At 49.2% G+C, this 26,665-nt stretch overlaps 1 protein-coding gene across 5 annotated transcripts in view; it reads left to right on the top strand.

Annotated features, from left to right (window-relative positions):
- The window catches only part of SAMD4A (sterile alpha motif domain containing 4A), a 95,266-nt gene that overhangs the window by 56,147 nt on the left and 12,454 nt on the right, over nt 1-26,665 (top strand). For 2 of the 5 annotated variants that reach the window (XM_062495811.1, XM_062495814.1), the window contains exons 2-4: nt 4,570-5,091; nt 21,529-21,792; nt 26,327-26,436. In XM_062495811.1, coding sequence (XP_062351795.1) covers nt 4,570-5,091; nt 21,529-21,792; nt 26,327-26,436 — 896 coding nt within the window. Of the gene's footprint in view, nt 1-4,569; nt 5,096-6,468; nt 6,474-10,897; nt 10,975-21,528; nt 21,793-26,326; nt 26,437-26,665 lie in introns of those variants that run through there. The other 3 variants (XM_062495812.1, XM_062495816.1, XM_062495815.1) reach the window with 3 other exon arrangements.

Raw genomic sequence — 26,665 nt, 5'->3', positions numbered from 1 at the left:
TTCATAGCACAAGCACAGGTTTCAGTTTTGGAAGCAGGACTTGGCTATATTTGGAGCTGGATTTATCCACAGGCATGCTGCACATGCATCAGCTGGGTTGTCTAGCAGCAAAATCCTGTCACTTAAGTAATCCTTTAGTAGAAGGTAGTTTCACATCCCACCTTCATTCAGCTTCTCATCCAAGAAAATGTCCCATAATAAAAATCAGGATTTTCTGCTTGAGGCTTACCAGCAGCTCCCATCCCTTACCAGTGCAGGGCAGGTCAGTTGTTACCTTACCTCATCTCCAAAAGGAGATGGCAGTTCCGTAGCAGCAGTGAGCAGGACAAGGATTTTGGGAGGTTTCAAGGCAGCAAGGGGGGGATTCTAACTTCGGGGCTGTCTCTGTGTTCAGATTTGGCAGTAGCTGCGGCATTCCACAGAGCAGTGAAATCCTCGTGATGGGAAGCACCAGGCTTCCCTGAGGCAGCCTCCAGGGGAACTACTGAGGTGATCAGTGCCTGTGACCCATCACAGGTATCATGGCAGGACCCTGGGATGTGGGGTCCCAAAACACATCCTAATCTCGGCTGCCCCAGAGAGCATGTTCTGGCAATAAAGGATAAGATATCCCAGATGGCCAGGAGTGCATGGGAGCAGGTGAGGGGCTGAGCTGGGGTCTCCTGTGTTCAGGGAGAGGGTGGAGAGGGGCTTTGGGGTGTTGCCAGCCCCTCTCCCACAGGCAGCTCCAGCCCACAGGCAACTCCAGCTTTCCCTCTGCTGCACTGCCCTCTCCAGATCCCTCTATTTTCTGGCAGATAGGATTAAGCCTGACCTTCTGCCCCATCTCAGAGAGAGCCAAACCTCTTTCCGATCTAATTATTTTCCATTTTTGTTTAATTGTGCACATCCTGCTGCTGGCTTAGAAGGAGACCAGCTCCTGCCTGGGCCGGGGCAGGGAAGGGCATCCAGCCCTTCATCAGCCACAGGCTTTTGGGTCAGTGCTCCATCTTTTGGGGTTGTGGTTTAAACCCCCAAATCTCCTGGAGTTCCAAGGCAAAGCTCCCAAGAAGCAGCTCTGGCGCCATCCTGTGTTTCTCCAGTCGGGACCTTCATGCTCAGCTCTTCCCCATGTGAGGAGGAGGAGGAGTCCAGCCATGGCCACTTGCCTTCCTCCTCCTCCTCCTCCTCCTCTTCTTCCTCCTCCTCTCCTGCACCCACTTTACACCAAACTCTGCTTTTTCTGTGTATATTTTGCTCCTATGTTTAAGTGGCACCAACTTCTTTGAGCAGTGCATTGCAGGCCTATTTTTTTTTTTAATGATCTTTGATTTCTCAGTTTATCTGAGCTGCTACAGAATCCCAACCAGTGCCAGTCTGGGGTTTGGCTGTGCCAGCCAGGAAGTGCTGCTGAACCACCACGAGAGTGATGATAAAATATCGGGGTGTGACATCCCTCTCTGCAGGAGGATGGGAGAAAACAAGACATGTTTCTAACTCACCAGGCAGCTGACTAAGAGAGAGGGGACAGATAAATCAGATTCATCCCAAAAGGAAGCCTTGCCTGAAGCAGTGACCTGCATATGGAAAATACAGATATGTTCTGGTGGGCCTTGAGTCTTACTACACTTGTGTATCCTTTACAGCATCACTTAGGCTGAGTGTTACTCTCCCAGATCCCATTTTTTTTAGCACCAAAACAACCTCGCATCATTCCCATGGGCACAGGAGCACACCCAGAGTACCGAAAGTCCCCTCTGCTGCCCTAGAGCAGTTCCTTCTCCACCAAAGCTGTGCCACGTCGTGCCCCTGGCTCCTTTCAGCACAGGGTACGCTGTTGCTGGCTCAGGAAGTGGCTCTGGAGGAGGGGGAGGTCTGTGGAGAAGTAAATACCAGTGCAGAAAGTTCCAGGGAGAGTAGCCAGCGTTTCCAGCAAGCCATCTAGTGGCTTCCTATTAAAGCAGTTGCATGCCTTGGAACTGGGAAGGTGAATCTGGAGGGGTGAGTGCTGCTTACCACTGCAGTCCTGTCAGGAAACTGATGTCCAGAGTTTGGTCCTAAGTGGGAGAAGGTGGTGCTTTAACAGCCCTCTTCTGGGTCAGGGGTGGTGGGAGGGCTGGGTTAGCTGCTGGCCAGCAGCATGGGTCATACAAAATCACAGAATCATGGAATATCCTGAGGTGGAGGGGACCCACGAGGGTTGTACAGTCCAATTCCTGGGGCACTGAATATCCTGAGCTGGATATTGATTTGCTTTTGTGCCTTCCCAAGAGCAAACCTGATGAATGATCCTACAGATGGAGATCTGGATCTGCATTTCAGTGGTGTGGGTTCAGTTACCCTAGCTCAAAAACACACAGAAGCTATAGGGATAATCAATTATTTAGAGCAGCTTCCTGTACAGAATTAATTGAAGACAGCGAACGTGATGTCTCTGAAGACAGAGAACATGAAGTTTTTAGGGATTTTTTCAGTATTTCACCTGATGAAGTTTTGGGCAGTGTGTTTAAAGCAAGCAGGAGTGTTCTTCACCACACAGTTCACTTGTAGCTCCTGTAGCACAGCCTAAGACAGGGGCTTGAAAGTTTGAAGGCTCTACAGAAGGGTTTGGCCAGCACTGGAGGAGAGACTGCCCTGGTACTGGGCAGATTTGGTAGGTGTTTGGAGTTTGTATCAGCTCTTCAGAGAAACGTCTGATGATGGAGATCTCACAATGTCCTTGCCATCCTGTCCTACTGAAGGCAGTTTCATCATGTCCAACCTCGTCCGTCTTTGCTGCAGTTCAAGTTGCTGATTCATAGAATTGTTTAGGTTGGAAAATCCCTCCAGAATCATGGAGTCCAACCATTCCCCCAGCACTGCCAAGGCTATCACTGACCCCTGTCCTCAAGGGCCATGTTCTCACAGCTGTTAAATCGCTCCAGGGATGGGGACTCCACCATTTCCCTGGGCAGCAGCAGATGTGGAGAGAAGCTTGTCCAGCCAGTGTTCATCTCTCAGACAGGTGTCAGGCTGGCTTTTCTGTGTGCAGGTGCAGCTTTTCTGTGCAGCGCAGTATCTGACTGACGTGGTGCTTCCCAAGCCAGGCTCTTGCCCACCTCATTTGTTCCTACCTGCATGCAGATGTATGCACCTGCTTAATGCAGATGTTCTTTCACATCTCTTCAAATCTTGTAGAAGCATAGAATATCCTGAACTGGAAGGGCACCCACAAGGATCATCAATTCCAACTCCTGGCTCTGCACAGGACACTCCAACAATCCCACCCTGTGCCTGGGAACGTTGTCCAAATTCTCCTGGAACTCCGGCAGGCTGGTGCTGTGACCAATGCCTGGGGAGCCTGGTCAGTGCCCCATCACCCTCTGGGGGAAGAACCTTTTCCTGATCTCCAGCCTAAACCTCCCCTGACACAACTTCATGCCACTCCTTCGAGTCCTCATCATTGTTTGACCTCTAGTCCAGTTTCCTGGAGTATTTTCCTTTCTCTTAGCACAATACCTATGTGCTGATCACATTTTTTACATCACCCTTATCACCAGTGACATGCTGGGTGGTGGTGGGGCCAGGACAGGTCTCCTTGCCCAGCACATCCTCCCAGTCTGACAGTGAATCAGCACCACCAGCTCCCTCCATATGTTTTTCAGATGAGCTGTGTGCCCACATTAGAGCAGTTTCTCTCTGCTGTGCTGCTGAGGGAGCCATGTGCAGCAGCCCCTAATGAATATCAAGATATACAGCACTGCCTGTTCCTCCAGCTATTTACAGGCCAGTTGCTCTGTCGCAGAAGGAAATCAAATTGCTCTTGACAAATGGGTGTCGGCAGTCACTTATCATCTTGTTATCTTCTAAGTGCTTACAAATAGGTTGTTTCATTATTTGTTCCATCACTTTTCCAGGAGTTCGAGTTAAGTGTCCAGTTTGTAATTCCCTGACTTTTCTTTCTGCATATTTAAATCTAAGCCTATGTTTCTTTTTTTTTTTCCCTGATCTTCTGAAACCTCTCTTATTTGCTGTGATCTAACAGAGGAACAGGAGCTCTGGGGCTGCTTCAGCTTAGCCCTTCCCTCCTCACCTTTGGGGCTGGTAGATGCACCAACACCCTGGTTGGATGAGAGTGTTCTTGATGGAAAGCTTCTTCCCTCTGTGGCCCTCACCTGTGTTACCTCCTTTGAATCTTGACCTTTTCAATTTTCCAGCCAAGTTCTTTCGAAAGGTTAGCTTTTTCTGCTGAGTGCTTTTGTGTGGTATTTTCTGTAATCTACAACAATATGGAAAATTTGGGCCAAATCGTGATTTTGATTAAAATAAACACCACAGTGGTGGAGTAGAGTTGGGTGTAGTGTAGCTTTTTTAGAGATTTTCAGGAGCATCTGGTAACTTCTGGTATCCAGTTTGGCACACTTTGCCGTGACAATGGTTTTGGAGGGAGGGAGCTTGCCAGGGAGATGCTCACTGTGGTACCACACATGTGGAATCCCTTTGGCATGTTGTATTTACCCTACCAGGACTCGGTTATTTCTTTATTAACTCGTGTTTCAATTTTTCATTTATCTTCTTGTCCCCCCTCCCCCCCCCCCATCCCTTCAACAGGAATCATTAACCAGTGGCAACAGGAATCCAAGGATAAAGTGATCTCCCTCTTGTTAACCCACCTGCCTTTACTGAAACCCGGCAACATCGAGGCGAAAGTCGAGTACATGAAACTCTTGCCCAAAATCCTGGCGCACTCGATCGAGCACAACCAGCACATCGAGGAGAGCAGGCAGCTGCTGTCCTACGCCTTGATACACCCTGCCACCTCCCTGGAGGACAGGAGCGCCCTGGCCATGTGGCTCAACCACCTGGAGGACCGCACGTCGGGGGGCTTCGGCGGGCAGGGCCGGGGCCGCTCGGACTCGCTGGACTACGGGCAGGCTCACTACTATCACCAAAGACAGAACTCCGACGACAAACTCAACGGGTGGCAGAACTCCTCTCGGGACTCGGGCATCAGCGTCAGTGCCTCCAGCTGGCAGGACAAAAACCTGGCTTGTGAGAATGGCCACTTGCCCCTCTACTCCTCCTCCTCCGTCCCCACCACCATCAACACCATTGGCACTAGCACAAGCACCAGTGAGTACCCACGGGAGGCTCTGGGGACAGTCACCCCCAGTCCCACCAGGAATTACCTCTTTGCTGTGGTTAGCAGAGAGGCTAAACTCGTGTGGGCCATAGGAAGCTCCTTTTTTGGTGTTTTGTTTTTGTTTTTTTTCTTTTCCTCACCTGCTTTTTTTATTTCCTGCTTGCCTTGTTCGGTGTTTTTTTTTTTTCCTTTAGCGCTGTGGGGTTTTAAAAACCTGGGAGCTGGAGAGAAGGAAAAACAGCAAAGAATAAGAAAAAGAGCAAAAGTGTGTTACTGAAGGGAACTCCTTGTATTTCATGTAGCTTTGTGTAGATTTACAGTTCATGTTTCAAGAGTGCCTAAAGCAAGCAGGAAGCTGATGCTTCATGTCCAAAAGTGATCTGCGGGCCTTGAGGCAAGTCCAAAACTGTGCTGAGGACTTCCTGAGAAGAAATGGGGTTGAGACCCTGAGTGCAGGCATAAATTTTGGAAGCAGAGCTGGAATCCACTAGCTTCAGGGTATCTGAAAACGTTCCCTTGTATTTGCAGTGCAGGGGTGGGAAGCTGGTGGTAATTGAAGAGTTTAGATTGACAGTCCTCAGTGTTTTCCAGGAGAGTTGGGTGGTTCTTCCCCCATGGAGACCTTGCCAGGCTTTGATGGATGGTGCAGACCCCAACCCAAGGCTTGGACACATGGAGAGCTCCGTGACTGGAGATCTAATACTGGTTTTTGTGTGAAGCTGCAGTGCAGCTACAGCTGGTGTTCAAAGCAGCCATTGATGCCTGTGATCCTGCTTGGGGAGAACAGGAACACAGCATCTTCTCAGTGGGATTCAGAAGCTCCCCTGCCCACCTCCTCGCTCCGTGGAGGGCTGTCACACCTTTGGGTGACTGCCACCATGTCACCTGCAGGGCTGCATGTCCTCCTTCACTCTGAGATATTCAGGAGTCTCTCCAAGATGCTTTATCAACATCTAGAAATCAGGGATGCAGAGAGCACTTTGGGGAGGAGAGGCTTCTTGTGGCAGCAGCCCTGGTTTCTTTACCAGCGTGTGGAAAGCCACAATTAAATAGCTAAAAGCTTTAAAATGGTCAGTTAAGGCTTCTGGGCTTTTCCCTCTCCTGTAAAAACTGCTTTTTTTTTTTTTTTTTTTTTTAAGTGGTGTTCAAATCAGCAGTGAAATGAAACACAGCTCTGGGTTTATTGGTGTAGCACCTTGGTCCCTGCCTCTCGTGTGTCCATCCTTGCAGGCTTGTGGGGATTTAGCCGAAGGGTCTCAGCTTCTCCACAGACCCTAAACCATCATTCCCATCCAACCCCCTGTCTGTGAAGCCCCCAGCTCCTGATGCTGTGAGACAGTGTGATGTTCAGCTTCTCTGAGATCCAGACCCTGTGCTGTGAAGCTGTTCCAGGGTGACTGAGCTGCATGGGAAAGGTCTAACAAGGAGGCAGGGTGAGAAAAACCCCATGAATTCACTTGCATTTGGTCTGTTAAACTTCTCCAAGGATTATTTCTGGGGGGTTTTCCGTGTGGTTTTTGCATGCCTGGTGGTTCAGAGGCTTTGCACACCATGGAAGCAGTGGGAAGAGAGGCTGCAGAGGGGGTCTGGTTCCTCATGTCAGGATCTGGAAGCAGGGAGGTGTGGTGGGTGCAACAGGTTAATCACTGACAGTGGCTGGAACTTTGCAAGACGTTTTAGATCTTAAAGGACTCTTTCCACAAAGAACCACCCTTGGTTTTTTGAGCCTTTCTGTGCTCAGACTTAGCTCTCAGCAGCAGCACTGAACCACCCCTTGCCCATTGTGGTCCCCAAGTATTGGCACAAGATGCCAAAACTGAGGCAACAGCTGAACTCAGCAGTGCCTGAGCTGCTGCAGTGCTGTGGTTTTTCCTAACTTCTCCCAGAATTTGGTGTGTTCAGCAGCAGCTGGGACAGGAACACCTGTGGGTCTGCCAACAGCCCTACACTTTACCCAGTCCTTTGCTTGAATTCCTCCTCAATCTCTGCCACTTGCTTGTCTGCATCATCCTCTGCTAGTGATAGCTTAGGCCCACGTGTTAAGCTGTTGTAACTCCTGCAGACATATTTTGGTGGCACCATGCTCAGACAACCATGGGCTGAGCTGGAGGTGACCCAACCACACTTCATGTGTCAGTTCATAAACTTCCTTAACACAATATTTGGCTTGGGCAAAAGCCTGGTAAGGCCACAGATAGATGCTAAAAAATAAACACTGCTGTCAGCCTTTGTCCCAGCCCCTTGACTCAGTCGATATGTTTATTAATCTTTTATTCTAAAGCAAAGCCCTCAACTCCTTAGTGTTTGTTTAGGTTTTAGTGTTGTTATTAGTTTTTAAGTTCTCCCTCTTACTCAGAGGTGTTTATCTGTGCAGAGGCTTTAATCCAGCAACACCCAGGAAAGGACACAACCTTCCCTGACCCATCCTTGCAAAGGCACTGCCTGTTCCTGACACCAGAATGGGGCAATTTTTTCCCAGAACAGTGATGTGGTGACCTTGCCTGAGCTACATTCTTCTGCTGCTGTGGCACAAGGAGGTTTAATGCTGTCATGGCACAGGGCTTAAATATGGGTGGCTAAAGCTCATGTGATGTTTTGCTTTGTGCTCTCCTTGACTTGGACTTGACCTAGACTCCAGTTTTGAGATTTGGTTCAGGATTGGTTCATCTCCATCTCTCCCATAATTGCACTGACAGGGGTTAGCCAAGGCTTGAGGAGATGTTGCAGGAGGCAAGTCTGGAATGTTCTGAAGGAGTCACTCTGGATTTACCACATTAATAGTGCTCCAGGAGTGGGAACAGTGTCCTAAATGATGAATTTGCATCTGGAGTGATTAGGATATACAGACTCACCCCAAACAATGGAAGTTGGCCCAGAGAAGCTGTGGCTGGAATGAGTCTTCATCCTTGGATGAGTCTTCAGTCTGGGCTAATGGAAAATGTCAGGCCCATGGCAGGGGAGTGGAACCAGATGGGTTTTAAGGTCCCTTCCCACCCAAACCATTCTGGGATTCTGTGATGTTCATGTGCTCCTTCCCATCCTCTGCATCAGCAATTCCTGCAAAGCTTGAGATGCAGCTTTAAACCAAGCTTTAGCACGCTGGGAGTACAGACAGCCTTGGCATGGGCTCGGGAGGAAGCTGGAGCTGCTCCTGCATGGAGGACGGGGTGAAGCCCAAAGTCCTGGCTCTGTGGCCAGGTCAGGCAGCAGTTGCAAAATGTTGGGGTTGCACAATGCCTTTGTGGGGGAGACATGGCCTGGAAACTGAAAGGACACAGGAAAGTAGATTGTTTTCAAAGCTGCCAACAGCTTCTTGCGTGGGGGCTCCAGCTCCTTCCCTGCCCCTGTAGCTGGCTCCACCCGAGTACGGTCTGATGGCATGGCAGGGTTTGTTAAATGGAAGAGCAGCTTAGCCCTGTGTTTTCCACCCTCTTGGAAGGGAATCTGTGCAGAGAGGTAAAGGAGGGTCTGTCATTAGCTGTGCTGAGGTGGATTGCAGATACACTGGTCTCATTTGGACCACGAAGTCCCAGGTCAGTGAGGGATAGATACAGAGACTTCGCCATGGAATATCCTGCAGAGCAGGAACCCCAGGTGTTGGCACTGTGTTCATACTGGAGGGATGTTGCACTCTCCCTGCACTGCCTGGGTTCCCCTGAGAGGGAACAGAGAGGTCCTTGGACCAGCAAAGCTCTTGCCAGTCTGGAGCCACCCTTCCGCTCCTGCACAAATGGGAATGATGCCGGGTGCTCAGGTCTGCTACACCCTTCCCATGGGAGTGTCTGCCAGAAAACTGGTGGTGGTTGTCTACAAGGAGTAGGAGATGGAGAGTGAGCAGAGCAAGGGAGGAGAAATACTCACCTGTACAAATTTCTTGTCCTGAAAAAGAAAAATCTCCAGCTTGTCCTAGAGCTGAAGAGGAGTAAATCAGGGTTCTTCCTTCCATGCACCCCAGCTCAGGTTCAAACTGACAGAGGGCAGGGTTAAACTGGATATTAGGAGGAAATTCTTCCCTGTTAGGATGGTGAGGCACAGGGTGCCCAGAGAAGCTGTTGCTGCCTCTGGATCCCTGGAAGTGTCTAAGGCCGGGCTGGACACTGGGGCTTGGAGCAGCCTGGGACAGTGGGAGGTGTCCCTGCCATGGCAGGGGATTGTACTAGATGACCTCTAAGGTCCCTTCCAACCCAAACAATTGTGTATTTCTGTGATCCTGCCCTACAGGCAGATCTGCAGCTGCTGGACTGCGTGTCAGAACACGTGTGTGTGTGCCATGGCTTGCAGGATTTTGCCAACATTTGCTGCAGTTGTGGAATCCCCAGTGAAAGGGCAGATGAACGTGCTGGAGCTCTCCCCGAGTCATCAGGGAATTGAGGTGGAGCAAACAACAACAGGAAAGCACTTGCCATGAACAGAGTGTGGGTTTCCTGACTCTTCCTCACCTACCCTGCTGTGCTGCCTACCACTGGAGACAACCCTGTTGCCATACCCAGTACCCAAACTAAGCTGGATGATGGGATAACGGCATGTTTTAACCCACAGGATCACCCTGATCTGTGTTGGGTTGATGGGCAGCTTGAAAGTTGTTGTCCTCTGTGTAGGTGTCAGCAACACCTGAAGGGAGGGCACTGTGTGTCCTCAGCCTGTGTTTGCCTCACACAGGGAGCACATATCCTCCCATGCAGACTGAGCAAAGTATGTCATGAGAAAATGAACAAGTCTTAGTGAGGTTACAGCCGTGAAGTAAACAAATGTCCTGTTCTTGCTGGAGGTGGATTAGCTTTTGGAATTGCCTTCAGAAAATTGTTCCTCAGTTGGCCTTGCTGAGGCTTGGCACCCTGGCACTCATGCTGCCACCTGGGAACACCTCTCATGTCTGCTTTTCTTCTCTTTTACTGATAGACTGAGAAAAGCTCGCTGGCCTTTATCACACTTGAGCTTCTCAGTGATGGCAGACAAGGGCATTTGTTGTCTTGCTCATGCCCTCTAGTGTCACACACAACAGGCAGAGAACACTTCCAGAAGTCTCACACTTTGTCAGATTCCCAGTGCTGCAAAATCTTGCTAATCCTGTAGCTTGAAATCAGAACTGTTGTATGAGAAGATCAGGTATGAGCAGAGTTATTTGCTGAGATCCATGTACATCAGTATTACAGCAGACAGGACAGTGAGTGAGAACAACATAGAATCATGCAATCACCTAGGCTGGGAAAGTGAGAACAACACAGAATCACGCAATCACTGAGGTTGGGAAAGACCTTTAAAATCATCGAGTCCATCTGTAATCCCCTACTCCAGCACTGAGCAGCAGATACAGATTTTCTGTCCCCTCTATAAAATCAGAGTTCTTTGTCCCTGGGAGACACAGTCTCTGCAGACCATCACTCAGCCAGTGAGATGGATGGTCACCCACCTCATCCTGGAGGCCATTGAGCACTGGGGCTGGACATGGTGGTGGAGAACAAGAGCCATGTCCTTCTGAGGTGTCAGCAATGCTGGGAAAGATCTGCTACTGCTCTTGAGTGTGTTTTACAGCCAGTGTCCCTTCCTGTTCTAACCTTGAAACTTCAGGTTAGCTGCCCCTGCTCATTTGGATCCTCCTTTGAGCCTGTTTGGCACATTCCCTTCACTTCTTTGCTCCCAAAGGATCTTTTTTTCTCACTGTGTCTTTGGCTGAGTGACAAAGGCCCTTGTGGTGCTGAGGTCCCACCTTCAGTCATCTCTACAGGGTTTCTAGACTGACACCCAAGCTCATCAGCCTATTTGTTGTCTTCCAAACATCATAACCTTCACTGGAAAGGAAGAAAAGACAGATTCACAGGGTGACTTGGAGTAACCCATCAACCATTGAAGAACACTTGGCTCAGGATATTCAGGTGAATCTCCTGTTTTGTTCATTTGGAACTTGCAGATCAGAGGTAGCTTTGCTCCCAGGCATGCCCATCCTTGCAGCCATGGGTCAGAAGTCTCTTACTAGCAGCTGTTGGCTCTCAGGGCATGCAGCTGGCCCTGGGGGATGTGGATGGCTCTGGGGGAATATGGGTGGCCCAGGGACGGTATGGATAGCTCTGGGGAGCTGCAGATGGCTTTGTGGGGATGGGGTTAGCAAGGCAGAACTGATGTTACCTGAGGCATCAGACAGCACAGAGACAGCAGGGTCCTCACTGCTGTGCCCGCTCTGCTCTTATATGGGAATGAGTGACAACACAGGGCATATGTGCAGCCCACAGCTTTTGGGATGTGCTGATCCTGCTGCAGCAGGGTGTGGAGCAAGTGAGGGATCCCTACTTGCCAAGCAGAGTGAGTAGACAGAGTGAAAGGAACTCATTTCCCGTGGCTGTGCTCTGGCAAGTGGATTTTCACGTGGGCAGCAGGATAGATCTTGTGGCTGTGCCTGTGCTTGACCCCTCATCAGCCATGATGCTTGGAGGCAGAGACATCACCAAAAGGCAGAAGGAGCTCCAAAAGGAAAGAGGAGAGCAGACCTCGAGGCTGGGCTCAGTGGTGGCTTGCACCAGGTGATGATAGCATGGGTGGCTCATAACCACGTGTGGTTGGTACAGGCACATGTGAGTGCTCCTAAACCAGCCCTCCTGGCACCAAATGATGCTTCCAGGCACTTAAACAATCCGTGTGCTCTGGGCTGCCCTAGCCCTTGCAAACAGCCCTGTGTTGGGTAAGCCATGGAGCAGGTGGTGGTTGGTCTGCAGTGGATGGTGAGTCGGAGAGGGAGCACTGGGTGTCAGCCAGAGACATGTGGCTGTCCCCAAAGTGTGCATGTCACACATGTGTCCTCTGGGGTCACACAGTTCCTTCCTCCAGACCTTCTTAATGCAAGGTTTTGTCTGTACTCAGACATGGAAGCAGTGTGAAGCTGTGCCAGGAGGTTTAGGTTGGATATCAGGAAAAGGTTGTTTCCCCCAGAGAGTGGCTGGGCACTGCAGTAGGCTTCCCAGGGGAGTGATCACAGCCCCAAGCCTGAGAGAGGTCAGGAAGTGTTTGAACACTCTCGGGCACAGCAGGGGATTCTTGGGATGTCCTATGCAAGGCCAGGACCTGGATGTGATGATCCTTATGGGTCCCTTCCAACTGTGCATGTTCTGTGATTCTGTGCTCTTACAGAGCACTGCTCCCAAATTCACTTACCCTCCTCACAGAGTGATGGCTCTGCAGCTTCCTGGCTGGAATGAGGCCACCCGATTTGGGAATCTGTGTTCCAGCAGGACTTGGGGATGTTCCCACCCTCTCAGCTTGTGAAATCCCAGTGCAGTCACCGACTGCGGGTGCTCAGGGCAGGGAATGCCTACCATGGTTTTGCTGTTGATGTGTTGCTTGTCCCTTGACAAGAGGGTGGGACATTATCCCTGACTTGCAAGTTGGGATGGGGGGAGATTGAAGCTCGTGGCTCTGATGCCACCTCCACTTTCCTTACAGCAGTCCGGGTGTCTCAAGGATGGATGTTAGGAGGCAGCAGCAATGGTTTTATGTGCATCCTACAGTCCCTGGGATTCCTGTCACCAATGAATGGTGCTTCTGACCTGGAAGTGGCACAGAAGCCACCAGGGCAGCTGATTGATGCTCTCCAGGTTGTGGAGCAAAGTCAGACAGCCCCAGTAATTCTCTCAGACCCCTGGACAGTCTCCTCTCTCTGGGAGATTTTGTTGATGGATGGACCCTCCTAGACCTGGGTGTATTTTTCCAGCCGCCCTGGTGCCTGTTGGATACAGGCACAGAGCACAGCAAGGTCTGGTCACTCTGTGCATGGGAGCTTGCTGTTCTCTGGAGGGAAGCTTTGCTTTTCCCATCACCCCATGTGGGTTCCTGTCTGCACTTTGTATCACCCCTGGAGCCATCAGCAGGGAACTGAGGGCTCTGTCTGGGAGCCAGGGATGTTCCTCAGCACCTCCACTATTAACTTACATCTGTTGAGAGCCTTATGAGTAATTCCCTCCTCTAACCTTTCTTGCTTCTCTGTGACCTTATCCCAACACCACCATTGCCCAGCCTTCTCTCAAAGCATGACCGAAATCACATTTGTGATGTTTTCCTGAGCATCTTCATGCAGCAAGAAACCCCTGGAGAGAATCTCCTTCCCGTTGCTCATCCTTTGAATCTGTGCAACCCTGGGCTTTGGCAAGTAGAGGAATGGAAAGAGATGAGCTCTCCTTCCCGCCACCATCACACAGCATCTGCAGAGAAATGGCAGGAGGGCACGGAGGAGGGGTGGGAGTGCTGTGGTTTGGATTCATCTGGAGCATCTCCAGTCTCCTTCCCCACTGCACTGGGACTGGCTGTGTTCTCCTGACTCAGTAACACGCTGCTATTTAATTAACTTTTGACTTCTGGTTTAAAGGAACAGTGCACAAAATAGTTATTTACTTCATTTGGAAATTCTTTTATTCGTTACCATAATTACAGCTTCCTCCCCTTTTTTTTTCTTTTTTTTTTTTTTCTTTTGGATATTTTAATTAGCAGGGGAAGGGAGGGAGGGAGGGGGAATATTTGCTGCTCTCCTTGTGGTTATCACATCCTTCAAATTACTAAAAGAGGCTGGGATAATAGGTCTGGTGATTATATATAGGCACCATCTGCTCTGTGGCTGCTTCCTATCAAAGTGCAGTTAGGAGAGTGCAAGGAGGATATTTTCTCTCCAGCTATATTAAGACTGTTTCCATCTCAGCTCCAAAGCAAAGCTCTCTGCATGCAAATGGATCAAATGTGCTGTAATCAATGGCTCAGTTTTGGCAGCCTTGAAGCTGTTTTTTTTGTTGTTGTTGTTTTTTTTTTGTTGGGTTGGTTGGTTTTGGGGTTTTTTTTTTTTTTAGATTTTGTTTTATTTTCCCCTCAAGTTTTGCTGTTCCCATGCGTTATGCAATTTTATTTCAGGCTGGTTGTTCTGCATTTGATGTTTCCTTGTAACCATAGTCCCCCCTGTTTGCTGAGCAATGCGGTCTCGTGTTAGCTGGCGCAGGGATCTGTGCCATAACTCGAATGTGAGGCAATATCTGAGCAATCAGGAACGTTTTGGAGGATGATGAAGGCAGATTTTTAGGATGCATCTGCTGTTGGTATGTAGAGGAGGTGGAAAGCTGAGCTAATTTGGAGCAGTAATGGGAAGGAATTAATACATGGTTTATGATGCAAACCATGGCTGTCCCGTTGCTGCTGGGAGCATTGCAGGGCTCAGGATTTGGGAGTCACAGAATTTTAAGAATTCCAGACTGATTTGTGTTGGAAAGGGCCTTAAAGAGCATCCAGTTCCACCCCCCTGCCATGGGCAGGGACAGCTTCCACTATCCCAGGTTGCTCCAAGCCCTGTCCAGCCTAGACTGGAACACTTCCAGGGATCCAGGGGCAGCTACATCTTCTCTGGACACCCTGTGCCAGGGCCTCACCACCCTCACAGGGAAGAATTTCTTCCCAGTATCCAATCTGACCCTGCCCTCTGGCAGTGAGAAGCCATTCCCCCTGTCATGGGATGTCTCTGATGGGGACCATCTTTTACATCTTCTCACGTGGGGAATTGGGTGCTGTGTTTGCCCCTTGGTGGCCTTGGAGACCCAGCAGGCTTCTCTTTTCTCCTGGAGCTGGTAAGATTTTATGCTTTTGAAAGAGAAAGAGGAGGAGTAAGACAAGGCCAGCCCAGGTTGAAGGGGAAGGTGCTCTGGATGGGTTGTGAGAGTTCCCAAGAGGTGGAGCCCAGAGGAAAGATGAATTGCTGAGGAATTTGTCTTGCAAAATTTGTCCCATGCTGTCTACAAGAGAGGGGGACTAGGCAACTTTCTTGAATGAGTAAAAGTGGCTAGAAAGAGGTAAGGGAGGAGAAAATCCAAAATGAGTTGGCAAGGATGGAAAAGGTTACAGGTCTCTTTCAGTCTGTGGGATGTACATCGCATAAGAAATTCATTGTCCTCATGTATTTTGTCACTGCTAAAGACACTCTGCCTCCCTGCTCTCACTCCACAGCTTTTTAATGACTAGGGATTATTGTATCCCAGTTTCCTGGGGCAAATCCAGAGGTTTCACATTCACCCCTTTCACTTGACTGGTTTAAGACCCTTCATTTCTCACTCCTGGTTTTCCACAGGTTGCACATTGCTGTGTAAAGGATGCACATCCTCCAGAACCTCCAGGTTGGCCTCCTGAAATGGTTGTAAGTGGTGGAGGGGTTCCTCCATCTGGAGTGTAACATGTGGTAGAAGCTGATGCTCTTGGAAGTCTCAGCAGGGAGATGCTCCTCAGGATTGAGGCAGTGGGGAGCCCTGGCTGCTGCTTGATCAGAGAAAATGTTCTTGGACGTCCCTGTTGGGTGGAAAAGGACTTTGGGAAGGAGAGTTTCTGCATCCCAACACTGTTTATGTGGCTTCATTTGTGAGTAGGGGAGGAATTCCTCCCAGGAGCCTGTAGCAAAAACTGTTTTCTGGGATAATTAGGGAGGCTTGGTTCAGCACAGCAGCATTTGATATTAAAGGGACCAGGATTCCCCAGGGACAAACACTGGTTTTCTGTTGTTTGTGTATAGATTTAGAAGAAAAAATGCATTTATTGGCCTGGACACTGGGGCATTGTGTTTACCCCAAGAGACTTGTGGTTTAGGGCAGCACCTCCTTGCAACATATTCCTAATCCTACATCCCCACCCATGCCCACCTCCCTGAGCCACCATTCCATGCAGTCTTTTGTCTGTGAGTTAAATCCTGGTTGGATTCACATCTGTTCTGTCATGTTCCCACCTTGCTGGATGCTGTAATGGGAATTGAGGACCTTTCAGTGCTTTGAAGGGGCCATAAAAAAGAAGGGAAGGGATTTCTTACATGGGGTGATAGTGATAGGACGAGGAGGGGAGGTTTTAAATTAAAAAAGGTGAAATTTAGATTGATTTTAAGGAGAAATTCTTGGCTGTGAGGATGGTGAGGCCCTGGCACAGGTTGCCCAGAGAAACTGTGGCTGCCCCTGGATCCCTGGGAGTGTCCAAGGCCAGGTTGGACAGGGCTTGGAGCAGCCTGGGATAGTGGAAGGTGTCCCTGCCATGGCAGGGATGGAGCTGGATGTTCTTTAAGGTCTTTCCCAACCCAAACCATCCCAGGATTTTATGAAAAAACTTGAAAGCATCTCCTGAGCTCCTGCTGCTTGGTGAGAAAAGCTGGGCTTCCTTCCAGAAGCTCATCCCATGGGATTGCTGCAGCCACTAAGGTCTGAATTTACACATCTTTGGATTCAGCTCCACTCCTGCTGCCACACAAATGAGTAAATTACAGCCACAGCAGTTGCTGCTGGAGCCAAACAGCAGGTCCAGGTGTATTTGTGCCATGCAGGGAATTTCAGAACCCCTTGTGAGGGTTAGGAATCCCTGCTGAGCCTGGATGGAGCCTCGCATGTGCTGCTCAGAGAGAGCAGCAACAAACAGGTTATTGTTTCTCTGTTCAGTTTCTTGAACAGGAAACTGTGTTTAAAAACACCATTTCTTAAAAAAAAGGTTTGCTTGACAGTCTTTTCTGCAGTCTGTGCTTCTTTCCATTTCTCTGCTGGAGGTAGCTCTCTGCTTGTATGGTTTTTTTCCCTGCTACAGGGGGTTAATACCACTAATTTCCTAATACAACTGTTTTCCTTATACCCAGTGGCTTCTTGCATTTAGGACCCTGAATTTCACCCCTTCATGGGTTATATCAGCCCATGTTTGAGGCCAGAACATGGATTATCCAGCTCCTACAAACACAGTTAAAGTCACAGCCACGGAACACAGGGAGATTAAAAGAAAAAAGGCACAAAGAAGAAGCTCCAAGGGTTAGAGGATGTTGTGCTGAAAAATGTTCCATCAGATTCTGCTCTGGCCATGCTGGAGCTGCCTGGGGCAGTGTGGGGAGAGGGTAAATGAGGTGCCCAGGAAGGAGGCTGGGTGCCAGCTGGGCAGTGTGACCCACTGGCAGCTCTTTCCAAGGGTTCTCGGCAAAGAAACGCTGGAAAAGCCCTGGGCATTGGTCTGCCAGCACAGGGAAACCTTCCTGGAGGAGAGGATGGGTCGTGACTGGGATAGCAAGCAGGAGGCAGAGGGAAGGACTGAGCTGAACTTGGGGTTTGCTTTGTGAGGGGGTTGCTCAGTGTTCCCTCTCCATGGGGGAGCTTCCAGGCTGCACAAAACCTTGTGTGGATTAAAGACATCCCCACTTTTTGGGGTCAGGCTGCTGTTCAAGGTACCAACAGACCAGGAAAGGAGCTGTATGTGATCAAATTCTGCCTGGGGATGCACCATAAACAGCTTTGCAGCCAAGAGGTGCCATTTTTAGACTAAAAAAAACAAAAATAAGTTCCCAAAGAGTTCAGAATGCAGCTCGCAGTCCATTTTCCTTTCTGCAAGCATGGGGAAGATATTGTTTGGAATGTTTGGAACGTGATGTATGGACCCTGTGCTGGTCCTTTGGGTGTCATGGGCATGGTGGGGACTGGAGACATTCTGAATACTCCCAGTGATGGGTTTGGTTCTCACTGGAAACTCTCACACGTGTATCCTGTCAAGGACTTTTGCAGCACTCTAAGCCAGATTTCATGAAGGGCAGAGGGAGAGTGAGCACCTTGTCGGCCATCCCATGCTGTGTGGAGGAAGGTCTGCCTGCAAAGCCCAATTCCTCAGCTCTAATTACAGGAATGGGTGGCTTTTCCCTTCTCAGGCTGAAAAAAAATTGGCCCAAAACCCTGAAAAACCACAACACAAATGTCTGACGCTGTTCCACATGGTCCTCAGCGAACACAAAAACCCTCTTGAAATCAGCCCTTGCCTCCCAAAATAGGCAGCACCACTTCAAAAGGGAAGGGGGGAGGGGGGGGGGGGAAATAAATCCCAAACCCAAGGCTTCAGGGGCTGAGAGCACTTGCAGCTTCAGAGTTTCTATAAGTGGTGTTGTGGTGCCTGCCAGCCCAGCCAGGCTTTGGTCTGAGATAAATCTGGGTTTGCCCTGGGACAGGGTGGTCCCACAGGGATGCTCCCAGTGTGGTCAGCAGCTGCCTGCTAGCATGGGAAGCTTTCTTGCCATCACTCCTTCTCCATCCTCTGCATTTTTTTTTTAAATCTGGGAATATTACCCTGAGCTTGATCCCATTCTGCAGGTCATGGAGAGGTTTCTTGCAAGGAAACCTGGTCTGGTGTGGGCTGAGCACAGCCCTGGCTGCTCAGAGCCATGGTGGCTGAGCAAAGAGGCAACACCAGCCTGCTTATTCCAAGGAAAACCATGATCTGCTCTAACCCCTGTCCCACTGGGCACCAGTGGAAGGAGCTGGACCAAGCTGTGCCTGTGTAGAGTCTTGCAGCACCTAAAGGGCATGAAAACACTTCTAAACCAGAAGTGGGACATGCATACAGGCTGTAGGGGATCTGTGTGCCAGTGTGGGATGCTCTTTGGAGTGGTGGTTTCCCCTCTTGGTTTGCCCAGCTCACAGCACTCAGAGAGGCAGCTGTGCCCACCCACGTCCTGGAAGGTGATCTTGCCCCAGAATAACATTTTAGGTTTCCTTTTTAAATTAAAGCTTAATATTTTTGTAGTAAAAGACAAGGAGGCTTGAGTGTAAGGTGATAAACTCACACTTGTTTTTTTTCTGCTGAAGTTAAAGCCCACATGGACCATTTATTTTAGCCAGGAGCAGCCCTGGGTTCACCTTGGACCATCCACAAAGCACAAAGAATGTTCAAATTCGGGTCAGGACCTACAATAAACTGATGCTTTGGAAATAATTGGCTACATCCTCTTATTTCAAGAAACTGAGGATGTGACCACCAGCAGCAGCATTAATAAATAGTATTAATAAATATAATAAATATGGGCATTTATTAATCTCCTGGGGGATTACAGAGTAAAAGAAGGGTGCCATCCCAGGATTCTCAGCCTTTTTAGGGCTGATGGAAATGGGTAAGAGGATTTACAAGAAACCAAATTATCACCAATGTCTATTACAGGCAGAAAGCAGACCCTAAAGGTAGGCCAGTGCTAAGAGCCCTTAAATCATCTCAGTCTGGTCCCCAGAGTAGCTGGGGTGGTTTCAGAGCTGGGGATTTGCAGCATCATTTGCAGAGGGATTATCCCTGCTGCATCTCAGGGGGCTGTGTGAACTGACTCGCAGTTCAGTAAAAATTTGGCTTAGCAAAACGTGTTCTCTTGGATCCAGCACTGCATTATCTCAGGGAAAGAAGTGGAACTGATTTTTATCTGTTGCACTGGATGGTTTCTAATTGTCCCTGGCCATCCTTTGGAGTTCATTATTTCTCCTTCAGCCGACACCGGTTCCTAATTAGGGGACATAAAATTAAGATGGAAGAGCAGCAGTTTGCAGGGGTATTGCTGCTCGTGAAGGAATCTGGGCTGGATTTATGCCAAAAATACTATCTTGTGTGCAGGGTTTTGGTGGGGAGAGGGTGGTGTGAGCACTGCTGGGTACCAGTGTCTGCACACACCCTGTAAGAGCTGCGTTAGCAGAGCAGCCCTTCACCTCCTGGAAGGGGACAGTTAGCTCCAGTCTTCCTTGCCCCTTCTGCACCTCTCCTTCATCTAAGGGGCACAAGCATTTCCTACACCAGAGTTTTTCCTACACCAAATTCAGGGTGGATTCTCTCTCCATGGCTGGGGGCAGCAGGAACAGAAGAGCTCTGGATGGTGTGGAGACAATGCTCAGCCCTTGTGATGCATTTTAACCAATTTATCCTTTTTTCTCCCTATAATTCCCCCTATATTTTGGGAGTTTTAAATCCTAAATATATTTTTCTCCTGGGAGGGTGATGTGGTATCTACAGATGCTGCTTTGGGGGTACAGTTGCAAAGCCAAGAGCTGAAAAAGCTTCGCCAAGATCTTCTTAAATCCACCTACTTCCCCATCCTGTTGCATCACATCACAGTTTTAGGAAGCATAACACTGCTCTGGAAGCAATCTCAGGATCTCATTGACATCCTTTTCTGCCAAGGGACTTCTGGAAGTTGTTTATGTAGTTTTTAAATGGGAAGGGAGCAAATTCTTCCCCATAAGCCACCCTAGTGCTTCCCTGCAGAGCGTCATGTCAGCGTTACGTGTTGGCACAAGAAAACCCTTTCAGAAGTAGGAATTATTTAAACATTACAGAAATCCACAGGTTTTTTGGCCTCATCCAGCAGCTGCCTGTGGTACCAGCTGCTTTTTGCAGGTGGTTAATAAATGCAAATGTGCTCTGGTGTTTCTCTCTCCCCTCCTTTTGTAACCCCACTACTGCCTCATTCTCATCCCTCTCCTGGTCAGCAAGATGGCTTTGATGGTGGATTTTCCCCCAGGCTTGAGCTGGGAATTAAGCCTGGCTTAACCTTTGCAGCACAGTGCACCTGGCTGGGGGTTTTCCACCAAGACTCATTTGTATTTAGTAATAACATGGAGAGGAGTCTGAGTGGTTTTAGTGAACTGCTGTAAACGTTAAAAAAGGGGATTAAGGAGCTTTAGGGCTTTGGTGTTTTAGATGGAAAAGCCATGAGAACAATGACTTTCCCCCAGGTTTTGTACAGTTTAAAAATTTGGTTTGGAAAAAAAAAATTGAAAAGTTTTTGCTGCTTTTTCTTGTAAGCTGGAAGGTTGTTGTAACCCCTCTGCCCTCAGATTTTCCTGGAGAAGGGAAATTTCCCCTGGTTTGCATCCTAAACCTGTATGTTAAATTGTATACACTGTGTTTATGGTTAAACCAGCAGTTTAGTGACTGAGTGCTGGAATTTGAATTTTGTTAAGCAAACGGAACAATCTTTTAATACTTTTTTCAGTACTTAAAACATAGATAGTACTTGAAAGTGTTTAAGGGCAGGTTGGTCAGGGCTTGGAGCAACCTGGTCTAGTGGTAGGTGTCCTTGCTCATGGCAGGGGGTTGGAATGAGATCTGTAAGGTCCCTTCCAACACAAACCATCCCGTGATCCTGTAATTTTAGTAGGACTCAACAAGGCTGAGACATTCCTATGGATGCGAAGGACATTGCAGTGATTTTGGGAGGTGTGTAAGTGCTCCTGCTTCAGAGCACAAGCCAGGTCCTGATGCCTGGAAACCCAAAGGGAGAGACAGAGATGTTTCTCTTGGATCCCTGTGGGGACATCCCCATCCTGGGGATTTTTACGCTCCAGAACTGCTTGAGTGATGTTTTTTTCCCTAGAGATGGAATCCCCACAACACCTTCCCTTGAGCAGCCCAACATAACTCCTGTGACCCCATCTCCTTGCAGGTTCTTCCTTTTTGCTTCCCAGGAGGCAAAGCAGAGAGCTCAGGGTAGGGCTCAGGGGCTCTGCAAAGCCATCAGCCAGGCACCATGGCCAGCCACCAACAACACATTTTATAATTTCATTTGATTTTTTTATATTTTTTTTATTTTTTTTCGGGGGACTCTGCTGCATCCTGGGCCGCGAGGGGGGAATAACCTCTTTGATTTTATTTTTTTTTTTTTTCAGTTCTCTCAGGCCAGACACACCACAGCCCTTTGAAACGCTCTGTGTCCCTTACCCCACCCATGAATGTGCCAAACCAACCTCTAGGACATGGATGGATGTCTCATGAGGACTTACGAGCTAGAGGACCCCAGTGCATCCCTTCTGATCATGCCCCCCTGTCTCCACAAAGCAGTGTAGCCTCTTCGGGAAGTGGTGGGAGTGAACATTTAGAAGATCAGCCTTCTGCTCGTAACACATTCCAGGAGGAAGGGAGTGGGATGAAAGGTGAGTGACAAACCAGACCCCAACCCCCCAGCACCCAGAGGCAGGAGGGGGAGAACCACGTTCCTTGGTGGTTTTGGGCAAGGATCTTCCTGACCAAACGGGGCCTCCCAGCGTTTTCTTCCCAGCTTAGGAATTCAGGTTTAGGGGAATGCGTTGGATTTTCTTTTAAGTAGCAGCTGGTCCTGATCTGACGTCTTACACTTGGGTGCCAATGGGCTGGTTTTGCCCCAAAATCCTGTGAGCTGGATTTTTTTCCATAGCCTGTGGCTTTTGGCTGCGAGTGGTGCTCTTTTTTCTCTTTCTCTTTTATTTTTTTTTAATGGTGGTGATAAATAGCTTAGAGCAGGCTTAGCAAGCCACGTGTGATTTACCATTGCAATGTTTGGTACCCACCAGGTATTTGGGGAAGTTTTGGCTCGGGATACTTGCTTGCAGTGAATTTAACCTGTGTGTTTTGATTGGTTTTGCCATTATACCTACATTTCACTGAGATTTTGGCTATAAATATATGTGGTTCTGGTGGTAAACGAGGCAGAAATTAACCCCACTTGCTGCAGTCAAAGATGGAGAGCAAACTTCAGGCTGAGGAGGAATAAATAGATAAAAACTAGGCAAACACATGGACTGTGTGTTCCTGGGAACAGACTGAAAATGACCCTGCAGCTCTCAGACTGATTTAAACAACTCCAATTTGCATTAATGCAAAGCAGCTCGATTGTTTACAAACCAGTGGTGTATCAGAATACGGGAATAATTGTATTTTTTATCAGTCACAAGGTCTGATTTTAGTCTAATTACAGACAAATTGAGATATGGATAAATCTGTGTGATGTGGGACTGCATTTGGCTTGGCTCTGGATGACTTCGATGTGCATGAAATAAATGTGTGAAAAACCCCTCATGGTTCCAAGGAATGTAACAGAGGCAGGTCGGGTCCTGCAGTCTCTCTGGCCAGGGAGAACTTTTTGGGAGCAAGTACTTCTGGGGGGAGGCTGTTTAACACTACATTGCTCCAAATGGTTTCTGCCAAAGCAGCTGGGGAGGAGACCATGGGGAGCTTGGCTCCCTGTGATCCACAGCTGCAGCTCTGGGATCTGCGTGGATAGAAACTTCCCAGTGCTGTGCCATCAACCTGTGTGGCCAAATCCACAAAACCCAGAGGCAGTCCACGAGCAATGATCAGTTAAATAACCCCCACATTTTAACACATCTCCTTGCTGGGATATGTCCACCCTTCCTCGGGCTGTCTCTTCACAGACTTCCAGGCACGATTCCCCCATTGCTGACTCAGCCAAATGGCTTTTGTCCCCCTGTCCAGGGATGTGCAGAACAGATGTTCACAACCTCTGGTGTCTGTGCTTGCCATGTCCTCCCCCCTCAGCTGGGTTTTCTTCAGGCTGAGCCATCCCAGTGCCTTCCCAGATGATGTTTTCTAAACTTGGGGCTGTTCCTGCTTCTCTCCGCCGGGTTTTTTTTTTTCAAAAAAGTCCACGTTTTATTGAAGGTGTGTTGCCCAAAACTGGACTTGGAAGCAGAGCAGAAGCTTGTTTGCCTCCAGACAGCATTCCTGTGGCTGTGTAGCTCATCGTCCTCAAATAACAAAGCACCATGGTCTGCATATAACCCATTGTATCCCCACAGCTTTCCTAAAAAAAAAAAAAAAACCAAGGAAGAAGAGGAGGACTGCCCGTTCCCTGCACTCGGATCGTGCCGTTTGTTGTTCCTACAGAAATGCACAACTTGGTGCATTTTTATTGGGTTGCCTCGTATTCCATCCAGACCAGCTGCTCTGGTTGCCAAGTCCCTTCTCTGAATTGCAGCCACGTCTCCCTGAGTGCCTGCAGGCTCTTGTGGCTGGATGTCACCCCTGCTTCTGGTCCTTCTTTAACACCCTCCAGGGTGTCCAGGAGGATCCAGACCCACGGGATCTGGAATGAGAGGAGCCCATGACAGATCCCCATCTGCATTGCCAGTTTATCCCCCCCAGTGTCACCGATTTTTTTCCCCTTCTGTTTATCTTTATGCTCTCATGCCTCCCATTTCTTTTCTTTCTGAAGGGAAAATGCCCTTTGGCTTTATCTTAGCTCTTGGTTTCTCCAAGGGAAGATAGGGGTCCTTGGTTCTCCGTGGAGCCCATCTGTCTGTCTGTGTGTGTGTCCCTTCCTGTGTCCCTGCCCACAGCAGAGGGTTGGAATTAAATAATCTTTAAGGTCCCTTCCAACCCAAACCATTCCAGGATTCTGTGATTCCTGGGACACAGCTTGGGGAGCACCAGGAGGAAGGTCTGGGTAGAGCTGGGGGTTTCTGCTGGGAGTATATCCAAGGTGTCCTGTGTGTATATATGGCAGGGTGAGCTGTTTTCCTTCTAAATTTCCTGACAGCTGTGCCTTGACTTTGCAATTAGCTCCTGGTTATTGCTGATGAAAGAGTAACTCTGCAGGCAGGTGGTTCACCCATCCGTGGAGAGCATTGGGAAGTTTGACTTTAGAAGGACCATGGAATCACCTTGGATGTCCTTGCACCTCCTGGTTGCCTCTTTCCTGTGGGAATGAGGAAAGCTCCAACACACACAACACACCCTCTGTGTCCTGTGTCCTTCTCCCCAGTCTGCTTCCAGGATTGCCATCTCTGCTGGCAGAGGGGCTCTGGGACCATCGCTGTCCCCAAAATTAAGGCATGATCCTGACAGGCTGATGCAAAGACAAAGAGCTGCTTCTGGAAAGGTTAGAGATGGGTTTCCTGCAGGGTTCAGTGTCTACATGAAGTTGCATCTCTCTTCTGGATGTGTCCCTGTGGGCTTTGCCATTGGCACAGACATAGGATCAGGGAGATTTTAATGTGCTGTCACTAGAATGGTGTGGGTTTGTGTTAAAATCATGTTGAGATTTGAGCCTATGCTGGAAATGGGGCTTTTTGCTGAGAGGTTTTTATATATTTTTAACAGAAATCAGTTAAAGAGGGTGCTGGTAACAGACTTTGGGACTGTTGTGTATCAGAACTTTTGGAAAAGAGTGGATTTCAGCCCATCTGTGCTCAGCAATTGCTTTCCCCAGTGTTTGCTGTGAGGTTGGTCTCCTGTGCAGCACTTGAGGAGTTGGATCCCGTGACGTGTGGATCCCGATGTGTGTCTGGGATTTGGAGAGTGTGAGCAAGACACAGCATGTTGGGACTGTTTGCATCCTCTGCTTGGATGCAAGGTGGGTTTGGGATCAACCCCAGGCAGCAGGAGAGTTCTGGCAGATGTATGGATTCCTTAGGGAACCAACCAAGGTCTGTCCTGCGCTGTCCCTTCCAGTGGTGGGGCCTTGGTTCAGGAAGAGGTCATGGACAATCCTTGGCTTGCACGTGGTACTCAATAGCGTGGGACTTTCTGGACCCACACCATGAGGTGGATGTCCCAGCAGTGGGACGCTGGTGTGTCTCACTGGCAGGGAAGGGGACAAGGACTGTGGACAAGGTGTTGCTGGGAGCAGAGCACATCAGCTGGGAGGGCTGTGGCAGAGCTCCTGTCGGGTTGTAGGTGCTAAATAAAGCAAGTCTCGATTTGGTGAAGCATTTGAAGCCTTTACAAAGGAAAAGTGCCATCACAGGCCCAGTGCTGTGCTGCAGCACAGACACCTGCAGGGCCCTCCTCCCTTGTGGGGTGTCGCCACAAACCCCCAATCCTGCAAAACCCTGCACAGCTGCCTGTTGTCACATTGCCTTCTCCTTGGAGGACACCCGTCAAGGAGTCTATGGGGGTTTGAATGTCACATTGGAAGGATTCCCCTCCCAGGTTCCTCACTGGGAAACCATGTTGATGTCAGGAGGATAAATATATTTTTGAGTACCCATCCATCTGGTGCTACCAGACTACTGCAGGTAGTGACTGGAAAGGAAGAAGTCATTTCAGTCAGTGCGTTTTAGGTCCCAAGTCCCCCTTTGAAGCAGGGTGTGGAGCCATCTTTGATGGCACATCATTTTTCCACCCCAAACCCAGCCCTCTAGTTCTGTTTAAGCAGCTGGTTCCATTTTCAGCACATGCCATCATCCCTTATGCCATAAATCAGTGTCTACCATCCACGAAACAGTCCTTTGCTTGTCCTAAGCTCAACCACTCCATGGGTTTCAGCAGTTCCCATGTACCTGGGAAAGCAGCATGAGGAGCTTGGTGTGTGGTGACACAATACCAGCTCCCCATGGCCTAACTCCCAGTGGCTTTCCCACAGAAACCCAACTTCTGAAGATATGTCCTCATCCAGGGGCTGGTTCCTTGTTCCATCCCCATCCACAGCCCTGTGTCCTCACCCAGGGGCTGGTTCTTTGTTCCATCCCCATCCACAGCCCTGTGTCCTCATCCAGGGGCTGGTTCTTTGTTCCATCCCCATCCACAGCCCTGTGTCCTCACCCAGGGGCTGGTTCTTCCTCCCATCCACCCTGAAGCTCATTGAGATGTCCATTGGGATGCCCCAGTGTTGTTGCTGATGCTGTTGCTCATGGCTGTGCCATTCCATGAATTCAGCAGTGCTCTCCTGTCCTTCCCTTTGTGCTTCAGATGTCCCAGCTTGGCTGAAGAGTCTCCGGCTGCACAAGTACGCCGCCCTCTTCTCCCAGATGACCTACGAGGAGATGATGGCCCTCACTGAATGCCAGCTCGAGGCACAAGTATGTCCCATGTCACTTCCAAAGCCCCTTTGTGTGTCTTCCTTGTTGTTGGGAAGCAGAAAAATGGAAATTGGGTCTTGGGGAGTGAAAAAAATCTCGCATTACACCTGAAAAAAACTTTGTTTCCATGTTCTTACTGGAGTCCTGGCATGGAAGTCCCATCACTGGGAGCTGCTCTTAAGAGTTTTTTTCCTAGTTGGGATTAAGTTCAGGAGTTTCAGGGGTGCAG

Source organism: Cinclus cinclus, chromosome 6 (assembly GCF_963662255.1).
Source record: "Cinclus cinclus chromosome 6, bCinCin1.1, whole genome shotgun sequence".
Taxonomy (NCBI): Eukaryota; Metazoa; Chordata; class Aves; order Passeriformes; family Cinclidae; genus Cinclus; species Cinclus cinclus.
This window is presented reverse-complemented; position numbering and strand designations above follow the sequence as displayed.